This window comes from Hippopotamus amphibius, chromosome 2, assembly GCF_030028045.1.
Source record: "Hippopotamus amphibius kiboko isolate mHipAmp2 chromosome 2, mHipAmp2.hap2, whole genome shotgun sequence".
NCBI classification, from domain to species: Eukaryota; Metazoa; Chordata; class Mammalia; order Artiodactyla; family Hippopotamidae; genus Hippopotamus; species Hippopotamus amphibius.
The window spans coordinates 36,473,027-36,496,710 of record NC_080187.1 but is presented as its reverse complement, the minus strand read 5'-3'; the positions used below and the strand labels follow the sequence as shown (position 1 = coordinate 36,496,710).

The window sequence follows — 23,684 nt, the reverse complement described above, 5'->3', positions numbered from 1 at the left end:
AAGCATTGCCTATCAGAGAATTCTAAATTTGAATTCGGACTTTCAGATCTTAGTAAGGCAGATTTACAGCGTAGTAGAGATAGACCGTACCCTACCTAGAGCGAACTGAGGAAGAAACCCCACAGGATGCTTAGGCAAGACTTTTAGGCGATGCGCCTCCTAGCGGCACACAACCTGTAATGCTCAGTGCTGAGCCAATCAGACGCTGCGCTTTGGAGAGGCCGGCGGAGGAGGGACTGGGACAAGTTGCGGACGGAGACCACACCTCTCCGCGTGGCGGGGCGGGGCGAAGAGTGAGCGGGTATGGCGCTTCTCAGAGCTCCGGGAAAGAGCCGGGCGGTGCCTGGTGGGGGCGGAGCCACGCGTCTCTGCGCGCGAAGGGCGGTGGCCGGTGAGGCCACGCCTTTTCCGGTCCGCGGCGTTGCCTCCGCGTGTGCCTCAGTGTGTTGCTGGTAGTGGCTGTTTTAACTCCTGGGCTTGGCGGTTGGAGAGGCGAGATGGCGGCGGAGGTGTTGCCGAGTGCGAGGTGGCTGTACCGTGGAGAGCCCGACGAGAGCCAGAGAGCGCTACTCGGTAAAGACTGCGAAGCTGGAGCAGAGTTCCCCTAACTTCCTTCCGTCTCGGTACCGCTACAGCCTCCACTTTCCGCATCCGTCGGGCCCCGGTTCCCAGCAGGGCCAAGATCCCTTATAGTCTACACCACTGCTTGGGGCTCGACCAGGGCTCTTCTGTCATTCCACCATCTGTCACCACCTCCCAGCTGGATGAGGACATCTCAGTTACCCCTTCCTCAGGGCCATAATGTACCCGGGACCCCATCATCCCCTCCCCTCACCCACCAGGTCTCACACCTGCTCCATTTCCTTCTCTCTACTGGCCAGTCTCCCTCTGTCTTTCTAGGTTTGGCCGAGGTCTCCTCAGCCCATTCCCCTAGTTATTCCCTCCTGTCGAAGCCCCTCCCCAGGGGTCCCCTCACATCCTCATCCCCTCTTCCCACCTGGACCAGGACCTCCTTCAGTCCCCCTGTGGGTCAAGACCTGGGCTTCCTTGCCATCCCTGTTCCTGCAGTCACTCCCTCCCGTTGACAGTCCATTTCCTCTCCACCATAATCTGCGGGTCCTTCTGCTCTCATCTTATTCTTGGGCTGCAATCTTACAGTCCAGTTCTCCAATGGGAAGCTACAGAATCCAGGCAACATGCGCTTTACCTTGTACAAGAGCAACGACTCCACAAACCCCAGAAAGAGGAGTCAGCGGATCCTGGTAAGTGCTGCAGTGGCCAGTCGCCTCCACACTGCAGGCCTCAGGAGGCCCCTTGGGTGTGGGTGGATGTAGGAGGGAGTGAGTGGAGAAAAGGGAGGGTAGCAGGTGAGCCTTTGAAGAACTTTGAGGCCCAGCAGGCTGCGGTGTGGGAACAGGCTCCATTCAGTTTCACAGTTGTTTCCTATTTGTTCATTCAACAAGCATTTATTGAGCCCCCCTGTGGCCCTGGGTCGTAAGCTGCTAGGGAAACAGCTAAGTCAGACTTGGCCCCACTCTGAGGGAATACATACTCCAGCACTATTCACATTTTGACCCAGGTAATTCTTTGTTGTGTGGGCTGTCCTGTGTCTCACTGGATGTTTAGCAGCTTCCCTGGCCTCTACCCACTAGATACCAGTAGCACCTGCCAGTTGTAGCAAACAGAATGTCAGACATTCCCAGATGTCCCCAGAGGGGTATTTCCCTGCATTGAGAACCACTGCTCTAGAGAGGTGAGAAATGGGTGTGAGGGACACTCATACATGTAAGTAGGCAAAGCTCAGGGTCCCGGGGAGAGAGTACAGAGCAGTGCGGAGTGAGCTCAGTCAGTGAAGTCGGCTTGCCAGAAAGTCTTCCTGGGGGAGGGCTCATTGGATCTGAACCCTGAGGATGGAGGAGGGTTTATCAGCCGAAGTTAGTACTCCAGGTAAAGAGGGTAGCCAGGACAAACATGGGGAAGCAAGGAAAGCTCAGCTCTGACTGAGGAGTGAGTTAACCATTTCCGTGGTCCTGAGAGCATATAAGGAGCAGTCGTGGTAGAGGTAGCCAAGGAGGTTCAAGAAGGGTGTGGACTTCGGAGTTGCCTGTAGAATCATTTTGTTGTATGTTGCAGCCTCTAAGTGCTGGGAGCCCCAGGCCTGTCTCCCAAGTCCTGTGGTGCAGCTCCACCAGGAACTTTTCAGACCAGCTAGAAGCCAGCACTACCTGGGACTTTTCAAAAGTCCTCTTGCCTTTTCCCCAGGGATACCCCAGATTCATTTAGAGATAGTGGAGCTGTATCATCTCAAAGACGCTCTCTCATTCTAATCCACTGTGGTTTGCATTCTAAAGCTTCTGTAAACGTGGAAAAGGGAGTCAAGATGTTTACTGTCTTTCAACATTTGTTGTAATGGAGCTTCTCCCCCTCTACATTTTAGGCAGCTGAAACAGACAGACTTTCCTATGTGGGAAACAATTTTGGGACTGGAGCCCTCAAATGCAACACTCTCTGCAGGTAGGGCCCAGGAAAGGGACTGTGGGAAGTGGAGGTGGTGGTGGCCCTGGCACTGCTCTTCTCCATCTTTATTTTAGGGGCAGTGGGGGAAATAGAGATTTACCAAGTTCCTGTGTTCCCAGACTCAGGGGTCCTCACACCAGCATGTAGACATTTCTGAAATTGAAAAGTGACTTACATTTGTTTAATTTCCTGAAAACCTCATTCATTTGTAATCTTAAGAAAATTTTGTCTTTAAATTGAGATATAATTGACATATAACATTGTGTTAGTTTCAGGTGTATAACATAATGATTCAATGTATGTATATATTGCAAAATGGCCACTACAGTATCTGGTTAATATCTACACATAGTTAAAAAATTTTTTTCTTGTGATGAGAAATTTTAAGACTTACTCTCTTAACTTTCAGATATACAATACAGTATTATTTACTGTAGTCACTGTGCTGTACATTACATCCCCAGGACTTATTTATTTTATAACTGGAAGTTTGTACTTTTTGACCACTTTCATTAGTTTTGACCACATCATTAACTTGCAGTATTCTTTGTTTATAACTGTCTTGTTCCCAAAAGGCTGCTACTTTGGAATGTGATCAATAGGCCAAAGTTTCCTCACAGTCTGCTTTGGAACTAACTGCAAGAGAAGGGTTTGGTAGTGTCCAAGGCTTCAGAATTTCTATCTAGCCCTGGAACTAGGCAACTCTGCCCCTTACTGAACCCCCAGTCTACTCCTCAGGAGAATGAAGATTGTCCAGCCTGAACAGTCTAAGTGTCAGGGGTTGGCATAATGTAGTGTCCCTGTGAAGGTATCCATCAGTGAACCACAAACAAGGCCCTTTCAGAGTCCCCGTTGGATCAGCCAGATAGAAGTCAGGTTAATGTGTATATGCTTGAAACTTTTAACTTTTATCATTCCCTTTACGAAGATGTTCTAGTTTAAACTGGTCTTCTCGTAATTACCAAGGTTTTACTTGTTTTGCCTTCATAGTATTTATACGTGCAGTAAATTCTAATGTAATAATCCCAGAAGGGTTTCCCACGACAGCAGTGAGCCCAAAGTGGTCAGCTACAAGAATCACCTGGTGGCTGCCGCCCCAGAGCCTCTTCATGAACCCTTCCCTCCGTTCCCTCCCCATGTAGAGAATTGCTGCTGTAGGGGATTACTGGTACTCACGAGCAAATGATGCCTTCCTCAGGTGTTTTGGGGCAGAAAGAACGTTGAGAACTTTCAAGCAGGAAAAAGGAGGTTGTATAAACAATACCTTTTGAATAATCCATTGTCACTGGTATTATTCCTTCTTTATTCAGGCACTTTGTGGGAATTTTAAATAAGACCTCTGGCCAAATGGAAGTATATGATGCTGAGTTGTTCAACATGCAGCCGCTGTTTTCAGGTAGGTTCCAGTCTTGAAGGCTCAAAGAAATGTTGAATATTTTAGGTTTGCTGGATGAGTCAGTTTGACTTTTTGTAAAATACATTTTATAGCTATTTTTTAAAATACATTTATTTATTGACTGCATTGAGTCTTCGTTGCTGCACACGGGTTTTCTGTGGTTGAGGCGAGCAGGGGCTACTTTTCATGGTGGTGTGTGGGCTCTTCGTTGCAGTATGGCTTCTTGTGGAGCATGGGCTCTAGGCACTCGGACTTCAGTATTGCGGTCCACAGGCTCAATAGTTGTGGCGCACGGGCTTAGTTGCTCCGTGGCATATGGGATCTTCCTGGAGCAGGGATCGAACCCATGTCCCCTGAATTGGCAGGCAGGTTCTTAACCACTGCTCCACCTAGGAAGTCCCGCAGCTATTTTTTAAAGATTTTTTTTTCCATTTGAGAAAGGTTTAAAAGTGCTTTTACTTGGCAAATATTTATTGATGACCTACTATGCTCCAGGCACAAGTTAGGGGCTGTGAATATAGCAAAACAGACACAAATCATATCCCTACAATGTTTACAGACTTAAGATCAGGAAACTAATCTTAGTTAAAGCAAATTGAGCAAGTGATCGGCAGAGTGTCTGATACTCTTTTCCATCAAGGGCCTTTCTTAATTTTTAATTGTTCTAGTTGGGGTAGAGGTTTTAGAATCTCTGGTAGATGGTAGCAGTTGCTTACAGGTTAGACAATAACTTTCAGGTTGATGCAAAGTCTCTACAGTTTCTAATTTGGGAAGAGATCCATTTTCTCTCTAGTCAATGGGAGAAGTTACAATACTGCTCTGCTTTGGCTTTTAAGAATGTTCAAAGCTAGAGTGGGATCTTCCAGGATGATAGATAAGAGGGTCAAACTCAAGGGGCTCCTGTTCCTAAATCTTAAATGCTGAGAACCATGGTGGGGGAGGGAGTTAGATAAGGATCATTAGGATCATCATGAATCTGCTTGATGCCTTCAGCGGCATTAGTTCTAATAACTTCATTCTCTCAAAGCAGTGGTCTCAGCCCTTTGGAGAATCTCGTAAGGACCTGGACCTACCTCCTAGAAGCATACATAATATACAAAAAATATGAGACTTTGCATATAATTTTAAAGGACTCTTGCATCCCAAAGCCCATCTGTGAATTTCCTAGGGGTCCATAGTCTCTAGGTTAAGAATTTCCTGCTTTGCAAACAAATATAACTGCATATTAATTATCCTCCAGAGGCTCTTCTAACTTCCAAGGAGGTAAAGAAAATTGTTCATTGATTTTTTGATTAAACAGGTTTTTGTTTTTACATGTAAAAACATTTGTAAATGTTAATTCTAACCATATATAAAAAATACACACACACAACATTTATTGGGTCCTTACTATGCTCTGGGCACTGTTCTAAGCACTTTCGATGTACTACATCATTTACTTCACATAACAACCTTGTGGGATAGGTATTGTATTCCCTTTTTTTATCAGTGATGATGGCACAGAGGCTCAATGACTTTGTCGGGACGTACTGCTGGTGTATATGAGAGACCTGGGATATAAATGCGGGCATGCTCACTTCAGAGCTTGTGCTCCTATCCACTAGATTGTATTGCCACTTACGTGAATACTCTTTGGGAGATTACAGAGCTTCATGTAAATAATACATGCCTCATGTTTATGCCTGCTTTTAGGTCTTCAAAAATTTTTTTCTTTTTTCTTTTCTTTTTTATTGACATATAGTTGATTTACAGTATTTTGTTAGTTTCAGGTGTATGGCATATGATTTTTTCTTTGACAGATTATATTCCATTATAGGTTATTACAAGCTATTGAGTACAATTTTCTGTGCTATACAGTAAATTCTTGTTGCTTATCTATTTTATGTATAATAGTTTGTATCTGTTAATTCCATCCTCCTCATTTGTACCTGCCTCACACCCTTGGTAACCATAAGTTTGTTTTCTATGTCTGTGAGTCTGTTTCTGATTTGTATATACATTCATTTATACTTAAAATTTTTTTTAATTAAATTATTTTTATTTATTTATTTATTTTTTAAAAAGTTGAGTGCCCATGAGGGTTGCTTATTCATTTATTTATTTTTGGCTGTGTTGGGTCTTCGTTGCTGTGTGCTTGGGTTCCTCTAGTTGTGACAAGCGGGGGCTACTCTTCATTGCGGTGCGCAGGCTTCTCAGTGAAGTGGCTTCTCTTGTTGCAGAGCATGGGCTCTAGGCGCCCAGCCTTCAGTAGTTGCAGCACATGGGCTCAGTAGTTGTGGCTCACGGGCTTAGTTGCTCTGCGGCATGTGGGATCTCCCCTGACCAGGGCTCAAATCTGTGTCCCCTGCATTGGCAGGTGGATTCTTAATCACTGCGCCACCAGGGAAGTCCCTATTTTTATTTTTATACAATTTTTAAAGGTTGCTTTCCATTTACAGTTATTATAAAATATTGGCTATGTTCCCTGTGTTATACAACGTATCCTTGTAGCTTATTTTATACCTAATAGTTTGTAGCTCTTACTCCTGCCTTTATATTGCTCCTCATCCTTTGTCTCCTTGCTGGTAACCACTAGTTTGTTCTCTGTAGCTGTGAGTCTGCTGCTTTTTTGTTATATTCACTAGTTCTGTTTTTTAGATTCCACATATAAATGATAGCATACAGTATTTGTCTTTGTCTGACTTATTTAACTACATGTAATGCCCTCCAAGTCCATCCATTTCATTGCAAATGGCAAAATTTCATTCTTTTTTTTAATGGCTGGGTAGTATTCCATTGTGTATGTGTGTATAATGGCTAGAATAAACCAATATGTACAACTTTTTTACATATAAAAACAAAAATGTATTTAAACAAATGAATGAACAATTTCATATACATACACAGTAGAATGTGCACAGGGTGTGGTGGCTGCTCCCATCTTGATATGGGGCGTGGTTGGTGTTGGGGGATCTAAAGCCCATGGAGGGTGTGAGGCAGTACCTCCTTACTGCTCCATGGTTGTCACTGCCCTGTCAGGGGCAGGGTCTGCTCCCCAGTTGCTAGACCCAGTCTTTTTCCAGGGGCTGGTTGGTCCAGATCATGCGCCAAGCTGTGATGTGGAGTGAGCCCATGCAAACCTTCTCTTCCTTTCAGATCCCTCTCGGGCCAGGAAGGGGGAGGGAGATCCCAACCCTACTACCTGGTTACATGGAAATCTTTCTTGCTCTTTGGTTGTATAGAAATTCTTCTGCCAGTTTCCAGTTAGTTTTCTGTGAGAATTGTTCCACATGTAGGTGTGTTTTTGATGTATCTGTGAGGGGAGGGGAGCTCCACATCCCCCTCTTGATTCCCTCCTCAAGTTTTTTATCAGGAGGGCAAGACTATCTACTGGGAAGGCCAGAGGACTTGGTTTCTAATCTCATCTCTGCGTTACCGGGGGCAAGTCATTTCACATGGAGGCCTCATGTTTCCTTATTTGTGAAATGAAGAGCTTGGATCAGATGACCCCTTCACTTGACTCTTAATTTATTCTCCAAATCGTCTACTGAAGCTTCATACTAAATGTTCTCAGTATACACTCATGTTAAGCTCTGGGAAGTCCTGTAGTGAAGAAATGTGTTTTTCTTAGATAAACTGTTAAATAAATATTAAACACTATTATGATCTGTAGGCCTTACAGTTTGCTTTTGTTTTTGTTTTCGTTTTGCATTTCGTAGATGAATCAGTTGAGAGTGAATCAACGCTAGAGAGTCAGAGCAGATCTTTTAGAGAAAAGGTAAGTGTGACAGAACTAAGATATGAGACCTAAAGTGAGTTCCTTCCAGGCCTCGGGTTTCTCCATCAGTAAAATGAGCTGGTTGAACATAGGGGTCTCCCTAGCTGCTCCCAGCTCATTCAGACTGTGATTCTCTGGACGGTTCCTCTTTGGCCTCACAGAGAGCAGACCTCCTCTTCGGGGCAGCTATACACAGCTCTCTGCTGGTGTCTGGAACTGGTTCTCTGGGCTCTTGTTACAGGTGGAGCATAATACTTACTTTCAGGATTTAATCTAAGTTTCAGAAAATACTGGTTGTAGCCTGGGAACTTCACATCAAGACAAAGTAAACTTTAGGTTTTTCAGTGTAGAAGCTTCCTAGAAAGCTCATCTCACCCCAGGGTGACAAACGGAATGATCTTCAGCGCTCCCTGGAGCACTGTATTGAGATGGGGTATGAGGCTGTCTGCAGGCTCGGGGAGAGTGAGCCGTGTGTTAGCAATGTCTGTTATGGGTGCAGGATTGGAAAGTGGTAAGCTGTGTGCCCCAGATTTACCAACCCATATTGTAGTCAAGTTTTTTCAGTTTACAGATGGAAACATTGTTGATTTATAAATAGCTCATTACAGTTTATAAAGCAAGTACTTCAAGTCTCTTAATAGCTTTTGGTTCTTATAACAAGCCTAAGAGGTAGTTAGGTATGAGTCAGCCCAGTTTACAGGTTCTGTATTAATGGCTCAGAGAGGCTGAGAGTTTCCCCATAGTCACACAGCTGTGAGTAGCAGTGCTCAGTCTGTTCCCTGTGACCAAATTTATCTTTTGCACAGATGGATTCTTGCATTGAAGCCTTTGGTACCACCAAACAGAAGCGGGCTCTGAACTCCAGGAGAATGAACAAAGTTGGCAGTGAATCTTTGAATCGAGCAGTGGCTAAAGCTGCAGAGAGTATAATTGATACAAAGGGTGTGACTGGTAAGCAGCTGGAACTTGGGGTAAGAGGCTGCTCATAGAGACAGCTTTGCCTTCTCTTGAGGTCTTTCATCTGCCCCACAGATGGAAATTATGGGAGTTAGGGCTGGATTCCTTCCTGCTTCTCCCTGAGGGCCTTCTTTGGAACAGACTCTGGAAGTTGTAAGAAACAGCTGACGTGGCCTGCCCTCAGTGAGCTTACAGTCAAGTAGAGGAGACAGACATGGGAACGGTTACGTGCCCTCTGTGTCCTTGGTGCCAGGGTTACAGCCTACGGGGCACAGAAGAGGGAGAAGGCCTCAAGTCTGTGTGAGTTACAGGGAGATTTCAGTCAGAAAGGATGATGTAATGATGATGAACTGAGTCTCTAGAGGCACGTCAGGGTCACTGGCTCTCTTTCTTTTCCAAAATTCTTCAGCAGCTTTAGTATTAAATTGTATTATTTAAAAATGTGTTTATTCAAATGCATAAGAGCAAGTTTATATATATGTACGTGAGCAGTTTTTCTGTTAAAATGGGATTTTAGTAATTTTTAGAAAATCTTTCTATACCCTGTGGTTATATAAATATTTGTTGTCTTTCAATACTTGCATAGTTTTACTTTTTACATTTACGTCCTAATGATGTTTGGTTTTTGGTTTTTTTTTTCTGTGGTACAAACCTAATTTTATATTTTCCAATTGATGAGCCAGTTGTCCCCAGCTCCATCCTTCCTTTTTGTGAAAAGTGATTTGGAAAGCCATCTTTATCATTCTGCCGCGTGCTTGACTCACTCTGCCTCGCCATTCTGCCCGGCTGGTCTTGTCGCGGCATCAGGTCCTTCTGATTGTAGCGGTCTCACCATCCACTCTGTTGTCTGATAGGGCAAACTCATCGTCCTTCATCCTTATTTTCCACAAATATACTGCTTATTGTAGCATGCTTTTTTTTCCAAGTGATCTTAAGAATTATTTTGTCAAGTTCTCTCAAAAATCCAATTGGGATTAATATGGGGAGAATCAGCATCTTTATAATATTACGTTTCCGCATCCAGGAACATAGAAATATGTCTCCATTTAGTGAAAGATATACTTTAATGTCTAAGAAGATTTTTTAAATTTTTTTTGTTCCATTTACTCTTAGCTATTAAAGGACATTTAAAACGGAAAATAATTCACCCATTTTCTCATCATTTTATAAGATCAACTATCACAATTTTCCTGTTCTTCTCTGTTCTTGTCTGTGTGCATACTTAATTCTTCCATGATTATTCTTATGTGATAGTTACAGTTTTATAATTTGGTTTTTCTTTTTCACTCACAATATGTGAAGTTCAGATGACGGGGTTCTGGGTGATGGTGATCTCGCGTACACGGGTTGCAGAGTGTTGGGGAACTTGAAGCCAAGCAGGGTGACACTGACACTGACTCTTCCTTTATTGAAAAGCCCTGGTCAGTGACGCCATCCACGATGACTTGCAGGATGACTCCCTCTACCTCCCCCCCTGCCACGCTGATGCAGCCAAGCCTGAAGACGTGTATAAATTTGAAGACCGTATCCTTCTTGTGGGAGAAACACCACCTTATTTCCCAGGTTGGGATGTGTGCACAGGAGTGGCATGGCCAGGCTCTCTGAGGGTGTCGGTGGTCCTGTGATGCTCACAGAAGCTACCCCAGACTCTTGTGGTTGCCCCAGCACTACTGCTGGTAAGTCAGTGAGGCTTCCTCACTAGCTGAGGGACCTGCTGCAGCACTGGTCTCTCAGATCTTGGGTTTCAAACCCATCCCTCAGCAAAATGAAAAATGCCCACGGCCCTGTGGGGGGGTCACTTTCCGTGAAGAGTCAAAATAGGACCTTTAAGTTGGCCAGTGCCCAAAGTCTAGGGCAGACTGATTTTATAAAAGGAAGGGTTGGAATGTAGAGTTCCCATACTTGTGGTTCTAGTCAGATGGAAAATGCCTGCAGTGGCTTTGTAATAAGAGAAGGCAGAATAGCCCAGGCAGGCAGTGAGCTCTGGGCTGGGAGTCTGGAGAACTGAGTCCCCAAGCTCTGCCCAGACATACTGTGTGATCTCCTCTCTGAGCCTCAGTTTTCTCATCTGTAAAATGTGGCCAACACAAGATGATCTAGCTAGTTGGATGTTTCCAATTTGGTCAGGTTGTTCTTGACCTACAGCTAGTTCTTTCCCCTGCGGAGTATGATGCTCTTCAGAGCCCATCTGAAGCTTTCAAGAATGTCACCTCAGAAGAAATACTGAAGATGACTGAAGAGAACAGGTACCCCACTTGGGCGGATGGAGTGTCTGGGGAGTGACGTTGGGACACAAGGGTAGTCAGACATAAGCGGACCCTTAGGTGTCAGTCAGTCAGCATATGTCTGTTCAGCATTTGAACATGAACGAGCTGGTGTTTGGGCTCCCAGGCCTAATTCCCAAGGCTGTGGGTGGCATTCAAGGGAGAGAGTTGGCTTCTAAGTGCATGGAACCTGCGGCTGGGTGGAGGGTGGTAAGGCCCTGTAGTCTGGGTCTGGGAACTGGAGCTGACCCGTGTGGGTTCCCCTCCGGCGTCCCCCCGCCCCCGCCCCACTGTGTGATGCTGTTGCTGAGTGTCACTGGCGGCGCCCAGGTGCTGGCCCGGGAGTAGGTGTCAGCTGAAGTGATGATTTATCTGTAGTGATGTGCTGAGTGAGCTTCTCTAAAGTTAAATTATGTAATTTAAATAATTCAGAGATGATTTCCTCTACTTCTCCCCGTTTTGGCTTTTAAAACAGCTTTTCTTTTATGATAATGGGGTTTTCTTTTGCTTTTAAGTTTTTTCTTTTAATAATTTTATCTTGAGAAAATAAAAAGTTGTCAACCCTAGGTTGGGTCCCCCAATTTTTGTTTGGAAATTTTACTGGTCAGTGAAATCCAAAGTCTTGGGAAATATGTTTTTTTCCCTTTCCAAAGATCCATTTCCAAAAAAGCGCTTGTTACTGGTTCTTTGCTGTCTTAATGTGGCTGTGGCTCAGGGGCAGGTGCAGGAATGAGTTCTGGGCTGGAAGTCTGGAGAACTGAGTCACCATCTGCCTGATGGACTGTGTGATCTTCCCCTCTCTGAGCCTCGGTTTTCCTGTCTGTAAAATGAGGCCGATAGAGACGATGTTGAAGAGCCTTTTATCGCTGTGAGTCCATGACCCTGATAGTGGTAGAACAACAGTATGTAAAAATAATAGCCAACATTGATGGAGCTCCTAAGTGCCAAGCACCGCTTTAACTGTCTCATTTAATCCACTAAAAGTCTGTAGGACAAGGGCATTATCATTGGACTTAATTTACAGGTGAAGAAACCAAGGCATGGAGATGTTCAGAAATTGCCCAAGCCACTGCCTGGCAGAGAGGTGATCCAAACCCAGGTAGTTGAGAGCCTATGCTGCAGACCACATCAGGATTGGGCCAACTGTGGCCCAAGTGCCGAGTCTGTTCCACTGCTGTTGAAAGAAGTTTTATTGGAATGTAGCCTCAGTCATCCATTTATGTGTTATCCATTACACTACAGTGGCAGTGACCCTGTTGTCCGCAAAATGTATAATATTTACTCTCTAGACCTTTACTGTCCTTGCACTAAATCATACTCCTCTTATTATACGGAGCTGGTGGGATGGCCCTTCCTCAGCTGTTGCCTGCATACCAGGTGTGAGGGGTGCCTGTTGTTTTCATTGTGAAGAAGTGAATGGCTCCTAACAGAGCTGGTCTTACACATTCCTCCTTTTTCCTCCCTTGTTTTAGTCACTGCTCCTTTGTCATAGAAGCGTTGAAGTCTTTGCCATCAAAGGAGGAGAGCCGAGACCACCAGGCCCGGTGCATATGGTTTCTGGACACCCTCATCAAATTTCGAGCACAGAAAGTGATTAAGCGGAAAAGTAAGTCCATGATAGACTTTTTTTTTTTATTGAAGTATAGTTGGTTTACAGTGTTGTGTTAGTTTCAGGTGTACAGTAGAGTGATTCAGTTACATGTATGTTTATACATATATATTCTTTTTCAGATTATCTTCCAATATAGGTTATTACAAGCTATTGAATATAGTTCCTTGTGCTATACACCAGGTCCTTGTTGTTTACGTATTTTATATATATAGTTGTGTGTATCTGTTAGTCCCAAACTACTAATTGATCCCAACCCCCCCTCCCCTTTGGTAACCATAAGTTTGTTTTCTATGTCTGTGAGTCTTTTTCTCTTTGGTAAGTAAGTTCACGTGTATCATTTTTTTAGATTCTACATATAAGTGATATCATATGGTAATTGTCCCTGTCTGACTTACTTCACTTAGTATGAGAATCTCTAGGTCCATCCATGTTGCTACGAATGGCATTATTTCATTCTGTTTTATGGCTGAGTAATATTGCATTGCATGTGTGTGTGTGTGTGTGTGTATACATGTGTATATGTACCACATCTTTATCCATTGATCTGTTGATGGACACTTAGGTTGCTTCCATGTCTTGGCTATTATAAATAGTGCTGCTGTGAACTTTGGGGTGCATGTATCATGATAGACATTTTATTCTAGTTATTTCCAGTCTGTTGTCTGTAATTCTTAGACTAGCTCTAGTGAGAGAAGAAATAGACATATCTTTCCACGTCTTTATTTATAACCTTGTAACACTGAGATTCCTATTGGTACTACTGACATGCTGAGAGAACTTGCCAAGCCCTTTCCTCTGAAAATAGGGTCAAGTTGGATTATGCAATTGCTCAGAGCTAACATTCATTACTTATGTTCCATGTTAGGCAAAGTTTAATATCCAGTCAAATCAAATGAACATCTTAAGGGACAGTTAGACAAACAGTTGTATGATACGGGGAGAAAAATTGGCCTTGCTTGTTAAGGTTTATGGCACGTTGTTGGGTCAGCTATTTCTGACTGGGAGAGGAGTCAGTCTCTGCTGGTAACCAGTGCCACCTATGGCCAGGGCGCAGGTGACTGGCACACACTCACATCCACCCAGAGTCAGAAACTCAGAGGGAGACACCTGTGGTTTTAGGCATAAGGTGTATGCAGTTATGTTCCCGTGATTGGGCACCCAAGGGTCTGTACAGGCACACCTCGTTCCATTGTGCTTCACTTTATCTCCTTCGTAAATATTGTGTTTTTCACAAATTGAAGGTTTGTGGCAACCCTGCGCTGAGCAAGTCTGTTGGCGCCATTTTTCCAACAGCATTTGCTCACTTCTTGTCTCTGTGTCAGGTTTGATAATTCTCACAATATTTTAAACTTTTCATTGTTATATTTATTATGATGGTATGTGATCAGTGATCTTTGATGTCATTACTACAACTCATTGAAGGTTCAGATGATGGTTAGCATTTTTTAGCAAAGTATTTTTGATTAAGGTATGGATGTTGTTTCTTAATTTTCATTTTTAATTATTGAACACTTTTTTTAGACATGATACTATTGCACACTTAATAGACTACAGTATACTGTAAACATAACTTACACGCACTGGGAAACCAAAAAGTTCATGTGACTCGCTTTACTACAGTGGTCTGGAACCGAACCTGCAGTCTCTGAGCTATGCTTGTACTCATGTTTTCCAGTATTTGCTTAATTCCTATTTTCACGTTCCAGTCTCCCCTCCTTTTCCTCTCCATGGGCTTTTCCCACAATCTGTTTTGCTTTCTAACATCTTTTGAATTCTGTGTCTTTAGGCCTCATTTTCTTTCTTGTCACCGCCCTGTCATGGACATCTCTTGTGCACGTGGGTTCTGCAGGCTAAAGCATACCTGAGCACGTGTTGATTTGAAAGTGGCTGTTCTGTTTCACAGGCCCCTTCTCTTCGCACGTGCTTGTGTTTATTCCAGTGACCCAACTGTTGTCCTCTTCTCCCAGCTCATAGATGAGTTATGTCCTGAGAGTTTTGAAAGAAAAGCGTCAAACTCCATTTTGTCTTGTAGGTGCCCTGGGACCTGGAGTTCCGCACATCATCAACACCAAACTGCTGAAGCACTTTACCTGCTTGACCTACAACAATGGCAGGTCAGGGGGGCTTGGTTTCTCAGCTTCTGCCTATAAAGGAGAAAGCGGGATGGGGAGGGTCGTGAGAGTGGGGAGGGGGGCTTGGATTGCAGTCTGTGTCCACAGAGACACTGAGACACTGTCCTGCCATTAGGAGGGGTCCTGGGGTCAAGTGAGTTTAGGCAACACTAGTACAGACTCTGTCCCTCTGGGGGAAGCTCACGTTAAAGACTCTGGGAAGTCCTGTAACAAAGACTTCACGTCACACACTTCTTCCAAGGACCCCTTCCTAATGTCCATGGAACTAGTGTTCTATAGAGAGACAGTGTTGCAGGAAAGGGCAGGCCAGTGGGATGACTTTGAGAAAAGCACCCCAAGCAGTGCACCTGGGCTTCCTTCCTGACATTTGCTTGGAGTGTGCGTCCTGCTCTGAGTGTGCTTGGAAGAATCATTGGCAGCTGAGTTTGGGATGACTGTTTTCCTAGCAGCCCTGCTGAGCAGGCCAGGAAGACAGGGAGGGTCCTCACCAGTACGAGGGTCTGACTGTGCCTGGGGAAGGTGTAGGTGTGGCCTTCTCTGTCCCCTTGGAGGGACACTGGGATTGGCTCATTGCTCCACTGTGTGTGAAGGCTCGGGCACCACAACAGCACAAGGGATGTTGTTCAAATTCCTTTTCTTCTCCCCAAGATGAGAAGACATTTGAATGCATATAGGAGTGGGCTTGGATATTTTCCCTTTGCTTTTGGAGAAATCATCTTGGAGTTTAATTTTACCTCTCTTTTACTGCCACTGATTTGCAGTTTGCGGAACTTAATTTCGGACTCTATGAAGGCAAAGATCACTGCCTATGTGATCATACTGGCCTTGCACATAAACAGCTTCCAGATTGACCTGACGATGTTACAGAGGGACTTGAAGCTCAGTGAGAAAAGGTGAGCACAAAGGAAGAAAAAGCTCCCTTAGGGTGCCTTGATATAGTTCTGGTCCTGCTGGAAAGCATGCGGCACTGTCGAGGGACCTGAGGACAGTTTTCAGATGAACGAATGATTGATTGAATGGAGGGGCAAACAGATACAACTGAGCATGTTCGCTATGCTAGGCACAGTATCACATCTGTCATAATATCTCAGTGATTTCGCTAAGAAACAATGGAAGAATCTTTGGATCAGAGAAGTCAGTGACTTTCCCAGCATCACACAGCCAAGAAGGGGAATAGTTGGGCTTTAAACCTTAGCCTTCCATCCCTGTGTAACTAAGCAGCCTCCAGTCTCCAAATTGCTGTCTCTAGGAAGAGGGGTTCTGTATGGTCCTGTTGAGGGTAACCTAGGGGTGGAAGTGACATAAGAGAACCCTAATTTCAGCTTTCAGGCCCTTCCTAGCCTTGCTAGAAGGGATTCAGACCAGGGAGCACAGCCTCCCAGGATGCTGAACCATGGGGTGTGTTGGCCTTTGTCGGTGATTTAGGGGCATCTGACCTCCAAGGACCCTGATGATGTTCCAAGAAAGCCTAGTAGAAAACACCCTTATCTGGACTCTTCTAGCAGTCCAGAGAGGGATTATTCTGAGGGCTGTCCACAAATGGCATTCTCATGGGTTGTGAGGTTGAACATACAAGAGAAACAGATACTTGGAATCTGAAAATTCTAGCAAGTGCTCAATCCTTGTTACAGGAAGTAAACAGTTATCAGTAGGATCTAGATAACCTGGTTGTCCATCACTTATATAGATATCTTCTAATAGCAACACGTTAAAATTGGAGTCTGATGGCTCTCGGGGAATCTTGTCTGCCTCTCTGCCGGGAGCTTTGCTCCTTGTGGCCACCTTGGGAATTCTGTCTTTATGGCCTGGAGCACGAATGTGCTGCCCTCTCCTGCCAGGTCTCCCTGAGCATTCACATTGAGGAGACTCTCCATTTATTTTATGTGTTTGTTCCTTAGGATGATGGAGATAGCGAAAGCCATGAGGCTGAAGATCTCCAAAAGAAGGGTTTCTCTGGCAGCGGGCAGGGAGGAGGATCACAAACTGGGCACTCTGTCCATCCCACTGCCTCCAGCCCAGACCTTGGACCGTCAGTCAAAGCGGAGGAAAATCACCTAGACACGTGCTTTCCAGACAGAGCATTTTGGCCACATCGTAGCCACTCCTACTCATTTTCATTTTTATTTGTAGAGAAGCCTTGCTTTGGCACGGGTATGAAGCCAGAAGGCAGCATCTCACTTGTCTGATCCTACGCAGAAAAGTAAAGCAATGGCCCTGTTGGACTCCATCTCCCTCCTTTGTTGTCACTGTGGTTGTAAATGGCAGGTGGTTCATGTGTGGGATGTCGGAGGGTGGGCCTGGGGAAGTCGGAGGCAAAAGATCTCATAGGCTGAAACTTGGGCCACATCTAATGGATAAAGGTTAATAAAGAGAAATGTGAAGTGCTGTGCTTAGGTCTGGAAGGAGTATGTGGTGAGGACAAAGCCCAGCAGGGCTGGACGAGGAGGCTTCAGGTCACCAGTGTGATGAGGTTGCCAAACCAAGCTACTTTAATTCCAGGCTGCTGTAACAGAGTGGAGCCAGATCAGAGGAAATGAGTAACCCAATTGCTCTGTCTGGCTGAGGCCACATAGAGGGCAGGAGTCAGCTCTGAAACCCACATTTTTTGAGGGGAATGAATCAGTCAGCGTTCAGTACAGAAAACATGATCCTAGATATCCTTAAGGAGAAAGATGTTTAATACATGGATAAAGTGCATTAAAATTGTTAAAGGGTTGCAGGAGTGGGAATCAGGAGGTTGCTACTGGGATGCTGAGCTCAGGAACACAGTTGGGGTGGCCAGCCAGGCATGAAGAAGCCACCTGAATTCATGAAGCTACTCGAATTCAGCTGGTGCTGCTTTTTTTTTTTTTCTCTTATGTATTTATTTGGTTGTGCCGGATCAAGGCTTGTGGGCTCCTTAGTTGCGGCTCGCTGGCACCTTAGTTGCGGCATGCAAACTCTTAGTTATGGGCATGCATGTGGGATCTAGTTCCCTAACCAACCAGAGATTGAACCCAGGCCCCTGCTTTGGGAGTGTGGAGTCTTATCCACTGCGCCACCAGGAAAGTCCCTCAGCTGATTTTTTGTTAAATTATTTATTGGCTGCATTGGGTCTTCGTTGCTGTACATGGGCTTTCTCTGGTTGTGGCGAGCAGAGGCTACTCTTTGTTGTGGTGCGCAGGCTTTTCATTGCAGTGACTTCTCTTGTTGCAGAGCACGGGCTCTGGGTGTGCAGGCTTAGTAGTTGTGACACACGGGCTCAATGGTTGTGGCTCGCGGGCTCCAGAGCACAGGCTCAGTGGTTGTGGCTCACGGGCTCCAGAGCACAGGCTCAGTAGTTGTGGCGCACAAGCTTAGTTGCTCCGCGGCATGTGGGATCTTCCCGGGCCAGGGATCGAACCCAGGTCCCCTGCATTGGTAGGCAGATTCTTCACCACTGCACCACCAGGGAAGTCCCTCAGCTGCTTCTTGAATTCATGAAGCTGGTAACTTCACACCGAAATGCTGGTTCAGCCACCCATGCTTTCAATACCCATGCTTCCACCTCTTTGCCTGTCAGCACAAACAGCCAAAAGATCAAGATGCTGGCCTCCATCTTGCTTCCTTCTTCTGTAAGTACATATGTAGGAGCCTAATTTGCATCTAGAGTCCTAGCAATAGGGGAGTCTTGGAAATAGGTTTCAGCTCTCCAGCCTCCGGTTACAGGAAGCCATACCAGAAACAGGGGAAGGGATGCTGACTGCCACCAACCTTATCTGCCAGGGGGAGCTGGAGGAGTCGGTGTCCAGCGGGCTGCTGTGAGGAACTGGACTATGACATGGAGAGACTTAGGTATGTGCCTAATGCTCAGACTCAGCTCTTCAAGGCTCTTCTGAGGCAGTGGGAGCAGCTGAGGTGTGTGGTGCTCACGCTGGGGCCCAGGCGCGGCGGAGAAAGGAAGACAGAATCCAACTCTCTGAAAATGAGAAAGGAGGACGTTTACACAGCAGCTGGGCCACCTGTTAGGGAAGACATGGTAGAAACAGGCCTTGGATGACTCACTTGGGACTGGCGTTCCTTATATTTCTTCAAGCACTGGGATGCAGTTTATCAGAGCCACTTCTATGGCAAGGCCAACCCTAAAGTGCACATTTTCCATGCTCTTGTTTGGCTTGTCCCCATTTGCGTCTGATTGTGGGTAGCAGGCACTTATAGCATACTTGATCTCCCTCCAGCAGAGATGTGAGCAGGAAATCTAAATGCGTCATGTTTTTCTTTATGTAAACTGTTGTGAAAATCAGGTATGTGACTCTGCATCAGAAAAAATAATACCCTGATCCGTCTCTGGGAAAAGAATTCCTAGTGTGCTTGTGGGTTAAAATGTGTTTTCATGAATACTTTTTAGATTCTGATGGTTTTGACAGCTTCAGGCTTAATTTCCAGCAGTGATTGGATCACAGCATGTGACCTGGCCTCTGAACAGTCTCTGTCATAGTGGGGAAGCAGCCTTCTTCAGTCACTCACACAAAGAGGGGTGGTATTAATGGGGAGAAGCCTAGGATGGTAAATATACAGTTGACTCTCGAACAACATGGATTTGAACTCTCTGGGTCCACTACATATGGGTTTTTCAGTAGTAAGCACTACATACAGTACCACACAAGTGGTTGGTTGAACCCACAGATGCAGAACCACAGATACAGAGGGTCGACATAAATTACCTGTGGATTCTTCAACTGTGTGGAGGGTCAGTGCCCCTAAGCCCTTGCGTTGTTCAGGGGTCAGCTGAATACTTGTCCTGGGTGACAACAGGTGTACTTCACTAATTGTAGGTGATACAGTCCCAGAGGTTGACTGAAAAGCAAGTTTCTGTACCTCAAAGGGTTTGTGGGTCATAAGGCTCAAAAGAGGGCCCTTTTTCAACAAGTCCTGTGAGAGGGCACCTAGCACAGTGCCTGGCATTGAAGTGTCAGTGTCTGTGGAACGAGTCATAGTACGTGAGCTGCACCTTGTTTCCTTGGCAGACCTATTAGGCAGTGAACACTTGTAGAATGATGGGATTGTACTAGGTTTTTTCTAGCTCTAAAAACCCATTTATTTACAATACGTTCACAGAGGATTCCTTGATCCCACCAAGTTTTTTGCCATTATGTCACTTGATGACTCTGAAGATGACTATGGGCTAGAGGCTTTGTACCCTTACTATGATTTGCAGTTTGTGGAATAACTTAAGGGTGTTAAGAGAATGAAGTCCGTTGCCTGGAGGGAAGTCTCTGTGGCCCTGACCTGCTGGACACTGTTGATAGTGATGAGGTCAGAGAAGGTGTATTTAACATACTTGCAGATGACCCAACCTGGAAATAGCTTAACTAGGTAAAAAATTTTAAAGCATCTTCTTTTAAGAACTTTATTTTGATATAATGCCATACTTAGAAAACAGTTGCAAGAATAGTACAGAGAACTCCTGCATATCTTTTACCCAGATGCTCCAACTGTTTATGCGTTGGCCTATTTATTATTTGCTTTATACATTTATAAATTTCTTTTTGAACCATTTGGGACAGTTTGAAAAAAAGCACCATACTCTTTTTATCTGAAGTACTTCAGTGTGTATATCCTAAGAATAATGACTTTCTCTTCCATAAGCATATTACACTTACTAAAAGCAGGAACTAGAGCAGTGGTACAATACTAGTATCTGGCCCACAGCTCATGTTCAGATTTTGCAGATCACACCTGTCTGGTCTTATTTAACCTAAAACAATTCCTCAGTCTTTGCCTTTCTTAACCTTGACATTTTGAAGAGTAAATCAGTTATTTTGTAGGGTATCCCTCAATTTGGGTTTCTGTGGCATTTCCTTATGATTAGATTCAGGATACACGTTTTTGGCAGGGAATTCACAGACATGGTGCTGTGTCCAAAGCACATCACAGAGGCACATGGTTTGGTTTGTTGCTGATGTTAAGTTTTACTACTTAGTTAAGGTTATGTTCTCTCCACTGTGAAGTTACTGTTTTTCTTTTTGTAGTTATTAAGTAATTTGTGGAAAGTTACTTTGAGCCTCTAAATATCCTGTTCCTCTTCAAACTACTACCCATGAGTTTTAGCCTGGATTGATAATTTTTGCTGAATCAATTACCAAGGTGGCTGCAAAATGGTGAGTGATTTTCTAACTCCCTTAATTTCTCACACATTTACTAATGGCATTCTAAGGAGAAGCTTTCTTTTCTCTACTGTTAAAAATTTTTTGTTCATTTAGTTATCAGGAATAGACTCATAGGTTCTTAGCCTGTGACCATTGTTATCATCATTTATTTTGATGCTCAGATTGTACCACATTTGGCCAATCCGAGTTCCTTCAGCCTAGCTCCTGTATCCCCATTGTTTTAAGGGTGCTTCCTTAATTTCTGGCAGAAGATATTCTAGCTATCTTGCACTTTGCCTGCTTCAGCCCTGGAATCAAGGAGCCTGGATAGATGACATGAATGATGGACCCAAACCAAGAAGTGAAATACCATCCTGACAAGACAGAAAGGATCTTCAGCTGCACTCAGGCAAAAACTGGTTTCTGAGCAGGGGTTGATGGTTGTGTTGTGAGTCACTCAGATTGCACCAGAGGGCTGTGCTGGGCTTGACTTAATTTAAAAAGGACGATAATCACAGTGAACGGGCTCCAGAGCCCCATGGCCATAACTGCACCCTGCAGAGTTCTGGACAGGAAGGGGGAAAGAACTAGTGGGGTGAGGGTGTTCATGTCAGGAGACTACTGAGGGTTGGAACAAGCCCAGCAGGCCCCGTGTGAGTCCACCATGAGGAACCATTCGGAGAAGAGATTTTCTCTGTGCTGTTGAAAGAAAGGAGAGGGAAGAAGGTGGGCCCAGGACTGTTGCTGAGGACAGTGTAGGCTCATGTGCTGTTCCAAGACCCAGCTCTGGCTCCTGTCTGCTCTGGCCACAGCATGCCCACATTCCCTGTACTGAGGGCCTCCTCTGGCTACAAGGGGCAGTGGCCTCAACAGGACTGGGAGGCCTGGATGATGAAGTTGTATTGGTCTTTTTTGTTTAATTGAAGTATAGTTGATTTACAGTGTTTCAGGTGTAGAGCAAAGTGATTCAGTTACTATATATATATATTTTTTCAGATTCTTTTCTGTTATAGGTTATTGCAAAATACTGAATATAGTTCCCTGTGCTATACAGTAGGTCCTTGTTGTTTATATATAGTAGTGTGTATCTGTTAATCCCCAATTCCTAACTTATTCCCCCACCCCCATGTTGGTCTTTGTTGTGGTTGTACACTCCTATCAGCAGGCATCAATATTTGAGCCTGAATGGCCAGCAGGGAAGGCCAGGGAGGCCACAGTGTAAGCTGCTTGGGTCTGGGGCAGCTGAGACCTGTGAGCTCTGCATGAGGGTTAAAACTTTAGCTGTGGCAAGTCACCCTGTGCAGGGGACTCAGCTGCTGCAGACTGAAGTGAGTGACCCCAGGGAAGCACAGCACCCTTAGAGAATCCTATCTTCTGATCCATAATTCTGCACATGAGAGCTGGGACATACATTCTGAGGCACAGGACAGGACTCCTAAATTCTGCCTTCTCTGGGCTCTCTCAGACTCGTCCAGGCCACTGGAGTGGACCTAAAGAAATGACCAGGTGGTGAGGAAACAGTCTGCAAACTGGCATGTATGAATGGAGGGCAGGAGCAGGGTGGACCCCAGGGGGATAAGGATGCTGTCTGTAAATCTCTGGAGAGTTGCCACAGACAGAGGGGAAAGATGTGCTTTGGGGGCTCCAGAAGGAATAGGGTTGGGTCTGTTTCCTTGTCCATCCATCTATGTGTCCAACACTTAGTGAGTTTGCTTGGTGTTGGGTATAGAGGATCAGCAGGATGACCTCACAGGGCATGGGAGAGAGGGGAATCAGACACATCAACAGACTTTTTCAATGCAGAGGATTAAGTGCCACCATGGGGATAACACAGGTGGGTGGGTAGGAGAGCATGGAGGAGGGGCACGTAACTAAGATTTGAAGAGGTCAAGGAATGATGATGAAGTAAGATCCTGAAGTATGGGTAGGATTTAGTCAGGGAGACAGATTTTTGGCTCAATTAAGGAAAAAATAATCATATGGAATAGGTTCTCCTTGGCAGGTCTGGCCTGTGTGGGAGAGCAAGCCCTACACAGTCAACGAATGCAGGCTACTCAGAGCAGTTTTATTCCAGATGCTTCCCCAACCACAGAAGAGCTAGGATAGGATGGGTGTTCCGTGTTCCTCCCACTTCTGCCTCCAAATGACTTGGCAGAAGATGGGCATGGTGGGTGTGTGTGTGTCCCGGCTATTCCTATTATGGAAGCCCTAGGTAACAGCCTTAATCGTACCTCTTCTGATACACAAGCTCTTAACATTTCATAGGGAACTTTCACCTACTGGGCCTTGAAGGCATCACCACTCGAACTCAGTTCTTTCTGGGGAGAGCAATCAAGATGGCAGAGTAGTAGGATGTGAAGCTCACCTCCTCCCATGGATACATCAAAAATACATCCACACTGGAATGGTTCTCACAGAATATCCACTGACTGCTGGCAGAAGACCTCATACCTCTGAAAGAGCAAGAAAATCTCCATGTAACTGGGTAGGACAAAAGAAAGAAAGGAATCAGGATGGGATCTGTGCTCTTGGGGGGGAGCTGTGAAAGAGAAAAGGTCCCTGCACCCTGGGAAGTCCCTTCACTGGCAGAGAGAGAGCTGGGATAAGAGGGAGCTTTGGAGCCTTGGAGGAGAGTGCAGCAACCAGTTTGCAGCAGCTAGAACAGAGAGAGACCTGCACAGACAGTCGGTGCTACTGCTCTGCGCTCCTCAGCCTGAGACATGTCCACTGGTGCATATGGGGGCTGGTATATGAACTCCTGGAACAGTTGCAAGCTGCTGCCCACCTGCAATGCAGGAGTGGTCCTGAGCTGCTAACTTTGCCCTCCCAGGCTCCAGGAGTGGTTGCAAGATGCCTCTGTGCCCATTGTGTGTTTTGGGGGCATGCAGGAGCCACTACTGCTGCTGAGATCCCCACAACTGGGCACCAGCTGCCACATCTGC

The 23,684-nt window shown here is 45.3% G+C and overlaps 2 protein-coding genes across 6 annotated transcripts in view; one reads left to right on the top strand and one right to left on the bottom strand.

The window, feature by feature from the left end:
- Positions 1 to 380: 380 nt before the first annotated feature.
- On the top strand, positions 381 to 17,021 carry POLR1E (RNA polymerase I subunit E). Of its 2 annotated transcripts, XM_057720036.1 has the most exons (12): positions 381 to 573; positions 1,159 to 1,262; positions 2,438 to 2,514; positions 3,828 to 3,913; positions 7,612 to 7,670; positions 8,477 to 8,621; positions 10,044 to 10,151; positions 10,777 to 10,873; positions 12,364 to 12,497; positions 14,536 to 14,617; positions 15,397 to 15,528; positions 16,534 to 17,021. In XM_057720036.1, exons 1-12 carry the CDS (start codon positions 498 to 500, stop codon positions 16,691 to 16,693), a joined length of 1,260 nt encoding a protein of 419 aa, XP_057576019.1. In that variant the 5' UTR covers positions 381 to 497; the 3' UTR covers positions 16,694 to 17,021. The 2 variants fall into 2 exon arrangements, with proteins under 2 accessions (XP_057576019.1, XP_057576020.1); XM_057720037.1 differs by lacking the exon at positions 2,438 to 2,514 and having other exon boundaries at positions 433 to 1,262.
- FBXO10 (F-box protein 10) overlaps positions 11,588 to 23,684 on the bottom strand; it is a 97,112-nt gene continuing 85,015 nt past the window's right edge. The window contains exons 14-15 of one of the 4 annotated variants that reach the window (XR_009051159.1): positions 23,108 to 23,195; positions 11,588 to 11,773 (exon numbers count right to left, since the gene is read on the bottom strand). The gene's annotated coding sequence lies outside the window, so the exon portion shown is untranslated. Of the gene's footprint in view, positions 11,774 to 14,197; positions 14,490 to 17,473; positions 18,573 to 22,070; positions 23,196 to 23,684 lie in introns of those variants that run through there. The other 3 variants (XR_009051160.1, XR_009051161.1, XR_009051158.1) reach the window with 3 other exon arrangements.